Source organism: Amblyomma maculatum, chromosome 5 (genome assembly GCF_055883805.1).
Source record: "Amblyomma maculatum isolate TAMU_Amacu chromosome 5, ASM5588380v1, whole genome shotgun sequence".
Lineage (NCBI taxonomy): Eukaryota > Metazoa > Arthropoda > Arachnida > Ixodida > Ixodidae > Amblyomma > Amblyomma maculatum.
This window is the reverse complement of record NC_139348.1, coordinates 157,550,842-157,556,619: the sequence shown is the minus strand read 5'-3', so window position 1 is coordinate 157,556,619 and position 5,778 is coordinate 157,550,842. Positions and strand designations below refer to the sequence as shown.

The following is a 5,778-nucleotide window of genomic DNA, read 5'->3' as shown; positions in this document are numbered from 1 at the left end:
ACACACACACACACACACACACACACACACACACACACACACACACACACACACACACACACACACACACACACACACACACACACACACACACACACACACACACACACACACACACACACACATATATATATATATATATATATATACCAAAGATTAAAAGATTGCATCAGTTTCGAGAACGACAATTCACACACTCACCGTCCCTCCCTCCCCCATCTCTCTTTCTCTGCTCTAGAGCGCTGAAAGTTATTTAAGTAGTTTGCACTAATTGTTACTGCTGGTTTGAATAAATCTAAAACATGCATCATCTACATGCACCATGGTGCTGTGTAAACTTTACATTGGGGCGCCATGCGAAGCATTTGCTATATGATTTTGCAGAGCAGCCTATCGATTTCACACGAACCTATAGTCATTATATCTATTTTCCCCCACCTGATCGACTGTTTGCAGCTCCTGCGTGTATGTACTCCTTTTATTATAACAGGCCGCTCCTTTTCTCCGAACAACGCGTCATTCCACAGTCTATTTCCTGTTCGATATTTCCTCTGGGCATTTGTCACTTCATCGTGGAACGCTGGCCAGGCATCCGCGCTTGGAGGCTCCGTGGCGCCATCTACTGCTCTGGCGCGTCGTAACCGATACCGTGTGACCTTCACTGCTGCAGAACCGACTTCGTTCCGTTGTTCGAATGCTGGCGCGCGAAGTCGTCTGCTTTAACGAAGTGAGTGTTGTATAACGCACTGAGGGTGATGTAATGACGTGAGCCGACGATGTCACGAATATAACGTACGTAGCTCCGATATTGAACTCACCGCAGTGGCCTAGTTCACTGTAGCCTAGTGGCTCGATCTAGCTTTCGGCTAACCTGTCTCGACCCTCTGCACTGCACCACATTTGTGATTATGTCGATCAGGCAGGCTATCCAGAAATGTTTTCCTCTCCGCATGATTGTGCACACTGATTACCAAAACGCACCGCAATTTATTTATTTATTTATTTTTTTTTTTTTTTTTTTTTTTTACGAGGCTGCGGATATGCTCTCTTGCATGGCCCTTCCTGATCCGAACCCTCGTGCAACATATTAAGGTGGGGTTTTGATAATTGAGGAATTGCAGGAAATAGACTGTGTAATCATCCACTCGCGAGACTTGGTTCAGCGACTCACTTGTCCAGCCGATCATTAATGTGTCACGAGCGCCTTCTGATCAGTCGTACCTAAAATTTAGGCGTCTCTTTCTTTCCAAGGCTTGTGTACCCTACGTAAAATTCAGACCACCACATTAATTGCACCAACGAGTCTTTTTTAACACCACTTCTGCGCTGACCCGTCCTACCGCAAGGCTGTCCAGACAGATGAAACCCCATATGCAGCGCGTCCGCCAGATGTTTGTTTGTGTCATTGAATTGATATCACTAAGCCCTGATACCAAGTGAGCTCAACGAGCAACAGAACGCTGGCTGGCGCAAACGCCGGCTGGCGCAACGTGTTCAGCACATTAATTTGAAACAGAGCTAGAACACGGATAGATAGAAAGAGACAAACACACAAAGAGAGGAACAGCACAGTTTGACGACCTACATTTATGCTTTCACTGCAACAGCACATACGGGGCTGGTAATAAAACGCACGCCTGTCGCGTAATGTTGCGGGCGTTGACATTATTTTTAGCTCGTTTGTTGACGTTAGAGAGAAATGAACGTTCACTATTCTCACTACGCCAGAAAAGTTTCTGATTCAAGCAGCAGGAAAGAGAGACAAATCGTTGTCCCACGCGCCGGAGCAATACGTGACTGCGCTGTTCGAACTTGGCGCTCTCAGTCCAGAATGTTCGCGACGACTCCCGAAAGAACACGCCGGAGGCGGCCTGAGAAACGAAACAGCCGGATATTTCGAGAGCTTCGAGAAGTTTCTCGTTCTAATTTTCGTGTCGCGATGGCGCTGCAAGTCAGCCAGCCTTTCTTTGATTCGTCAGCTTAAAAGATGACGTTTTGTTGTAGTCGTTGGTTATTGGTTGTTGCCGCGCATGACGCGAGACACGTCACGTGCATGGCTTCCTCCCTTTTCTCTTCTCTGCCTTTCTGCGTGTAGGTGGGAGACCGTTGCAAGTTTTTTGCGCTGTGGGGGTAGCCGATAAATATGAGCTACAGACGCGTCCCGTTTCAGTTTAATCCCGACCGAAGCTCGGACGAGAGACGATCGGAGATACTGCGAAGATTCGGGTTTCAGCCCGAAGAGGATAACATGTTCTACGAGACCAATTCACCCTCTTGGCCGTCGGACTGGACCGGCAGATTCCACAGGGTAAGCAACGCAGTGTGCGAACACTCTCTACCAGAGGTGTTGCGCAAGATGTGACAACGCATTTTGGCCCTAGCAGCTGAATTAGCCGGTTTGCGCGGTCGCGTCTGCGGGCGATAACTGTCGGCTAAGATGTGTTTTCGCGTTGTCAAACGGCATTGATTCCGAGTCGCATCCGCTCTGCAATAAATGGGTCACTAGCGGTAAAGGCACAGCTTCAGGCGGCCGGGCTTGCTTCGTGATTGGCTTGGCTACTAGAGTCTACATCGATTTCGCCGTGCGCAACGTCTTCGTCTGCTTGACGTTGTAACTCTTGTTGATCTTCCCCATTAATCTGACTTTTCTGCTGGTTAGCTTCGAGTGTGGTCATCGTCTTTAAAGGTGAGCGCATCGGAAACTAGTCTCCGTCGGCCGAGGCACCACGCACCGCACAATGGTCGCCTCTCGTGCGCAACCTTCAAGCTGCTGTGTGGCCGTAGACCTTGAACGCTCGTCAGTGAGCCGCAGTGCGACGTAAGCTAAACAAACAAAAAATCTAGCTGTGCTGCTCGCTTGCGCTCTGCAGGAAAGGAGGGAGAAAAATTAGAGGTAACAACGGAATCTCTGCGTGCGTTGGGAGGAAAGGGGAATACTTGCTTTTGGCGGCGCTTTCTGTAGTGCTTGTCGCGTTTTTATCTCCTCCGGCAGCCGCAGCGCGCGCTCGGGATTTTTTGCTTCCAAATATATTTAGACGTCGGCGGTCAGTGCGAGTTGCTATTTTGCGTGGCGAAGGGAGCTGCTCCCTCCCGCAGAGTTGCTGCGACGTCACGGGCTCATGCCGTTTGACAGGGGGAAACGTCACACCCGCAAGAAAAAGCTAGGCAATACAAAAAAAAGGAAATAAAACGTTAGGGTGAAGTGCGAGCTTTTAAACGAACGCGACGAAACGCTCGCTTCTTTTTCACTTGTGTTCACGGGGAGCTAGGTCGTGGGGTTCTTTTTGACGTCAGCGGTGGTAGGTTGGACCTACTGGCAGCTCAGACGTAGGTTGCAATGGCTGGGCGCAAGCGAAAGTCCCAGGTGCCTAGATTATTTTTTTTTTTTCCTCGACCTTTTTATCTCTAGTATCCAGGCAGCTTTCAGAGGCCTGTTTGGGAAAGCAGACGATGGCATGTCGGAATATCGGTATGAGCTACGCAGGCAGTTACTTCTTAGGAAACTGAAATGAGCGATGCAGAAATTTCCCTTATTTGCTTAGTGGTGCTATGACACTGTTAGTGGCTAGCTTCTCATTCACTCTAGGGCATTAATTCCAGTCAAGTATCATAGAAGTGTGTTTCACGGTGTGTTTTTGGTGCTGTTGATGTGAGTGCGCTTTTCCTTACCTTGGTCATTTTTCTATTGCAGCCCGCCTTCTACGACGACCCAGAATGGCGCAACACCAGCTCTGTGTTCGGCAACTCCGGCTCCATGCCCGGGTCGCCGCAGTCGCGAATGCGACGCGGCTGGACTTCTGACCTGGACGACGGCGGCGTACCCATCAAGGTGGTCCACGAAGGCGCATCGTCGTCGCGCGGCGGTGACGAAGGTGACGCCGCGTCGGAGACGTCTTCCCAGGGCAGCCGGTCCAGTTGTTCCAGTGGAGGGCGCGGCACCAGCAACGGGGCGTCGTGCTCCAAGCCCCGCCATGAACCGCGAGTGCACCATATCCCCATCATGGTGGAACCACGCACGGGGTCAAGCAGCTCTGGCTACGCATCTGATGGAGAAATCAAGCCGAGCCACTCCCGTAGGTCGTTTGCCCAAGCAGCTGCTGCTCCTGCATCTACCGGGGAACCCAAGAATGTTAACACCGTACCCATCCAGGTGGATGGATTTGTACCACAGAGGAGTTCTTCCCGGGATCACTATGACGCGGAGATGGCTGGAGAATCGGAGAATGTACGGACGATCCCGATCGAAATGGACTGTGGCGACGAAGCGATGGCCAAATGTAGAGTCGACGACCCAGTGGACGAGCAGACATCAGGAAAGAACTGGGCACATACGTTCCCGAGGCAGAAGTGCCAGCAGTCAGCCAGGAATACTCCAACAGCTAGCAAGTCATCTTCCGGGGGAAAGCTGGGCCCAAAGGCTGCTACACCTGCAAAGCAAGGCTCAGAGCCGCCCCCACAGCAGCAACAGAAACAACATTCTACTGCGGAAGAGCAGATCCGGAGGATCAGTCTAGAACTTGCTGACCTTCGGCAGCAAGTGTTAAATTTCAACGGCAAGCCTGGAGACAAGCAGTACAAGTTCCTAGATGAGATGCTGACGCGACTCATGATTAAGCTTGACTCTGTTGACCCAGCGGGAAAGGACGATGTCCGGAAGATGCGCAAGGCGATGGTGAAGGAGGTGCAGTCAGTTATCAATCTCCTTGAAGGCAAACCTCCAACAGATGCGCTTGTTGAAGTTGTACCTCAGGAGGTTGCAGAGGCACAGGAAGGGGCTGCAGAGCCTGGTGAAATGAGTCAAGAGGATGATGCAGGAGGCAGGGAACAGGCTTGTGAAGATGCTGCTGCAGTTGACCCTGCAAATATTGGTGATATGCCAACAAGTTCACAGCAGTCCAGCATCAACAACCCACCTGAGCGTGTTCCTCCCACAGATATCCAGAAGGTTGGCAACAAGGACGAGACTCCAATGGAAGTCGAAGCAGTTGTGACATCAGACGTCCAGCCATCACGCACTGTCGAGATGGCCCCACTGGCGGGTGGTGGTGCAGGTGCAGATGACTCTACAGTGCTAGAACCACCCTCTGTTCCAATGCCTGTTGACATTGACACTTCACTTGCTTCTGCCAATTCGAACCTGGTACAAGAAGCAAATGCGGGATCTGCCAGCCCCTTCAATGAACAGAACCTCTCCTCACTAGATAATAACAGTGTGGGAGAGGCAACACACCTCGAAGACACCATCCCCACCGAGGACTCTGGCACAGACCTGTGAAAGACTTTTTCTTTTCACGTCGCATCACAGTATTGCAGTTAACAGTTCTGTAAAGAAAAGGGACTGACACCGGTGGCCAGAATGCTTGCATGCAATGTATGATGCTGTGGGTGGCCTCGCTAGAACCAAAGTTTCTTGCAATGACTGGCTGTACATACTGTTGTATCTAAGTCAGAACAACGCTTGTATATAAATTGTTTTGCCATATGTATTTAAGAAGTGTATGTTGCAAGTTGTTATAATAAATGTCTAGCTTGTCTCGACCCATTACCTGCTTTTCATTTGGATATCCTCGACCAGCCTCTTTGAATTGAAGAGTGGGAGGGCAGTTCAGGTTATCACTACCAGTGCAGGCTAGCTGCTTCATATGTTTGGTACCAGTTGCGTATTATCACATGACCTCTTCAACTGTCAGAAAGTTCCTGGCATCAGCATAGAGTTGAGCTGTGGAAGGTGACACTTAGAATAGTTATGTTCAGTTGTACCTTGTGCTTTCAAATTGC

The 5,778-nt window shown here is 50.2% G+C and overlaps 1 protein-coding gene across 1 annotated transcript; it reads left to right on the top strand.

Moving 5' to 3' along the window:
* The first annotated feature begins 2,069 nt into the window (after nt 1-2,069).
* On the top strand, nt 2,070-5,542 carry stv (BAG domain-containing protein starvin). The gene is made up of 2 exons (XM_084604828.1): nt 2,070-2,308; nt 3,692-5,542. The coding sequence occupies exons 1-2, from the start codon at nt 2,144-2,146 to the stop codon at nt 5,273-5,275; spliced, it is 1,749 nt and encodes a 582-aa protein (XP_084460954.1). The 5' UTR covers nt 2,070-2,143; the 3' UTR covers nt 5,276-5,542.
* The last annotated feature ends 236 nt before the right edge of the window (nt 5,543-5,778 follow it).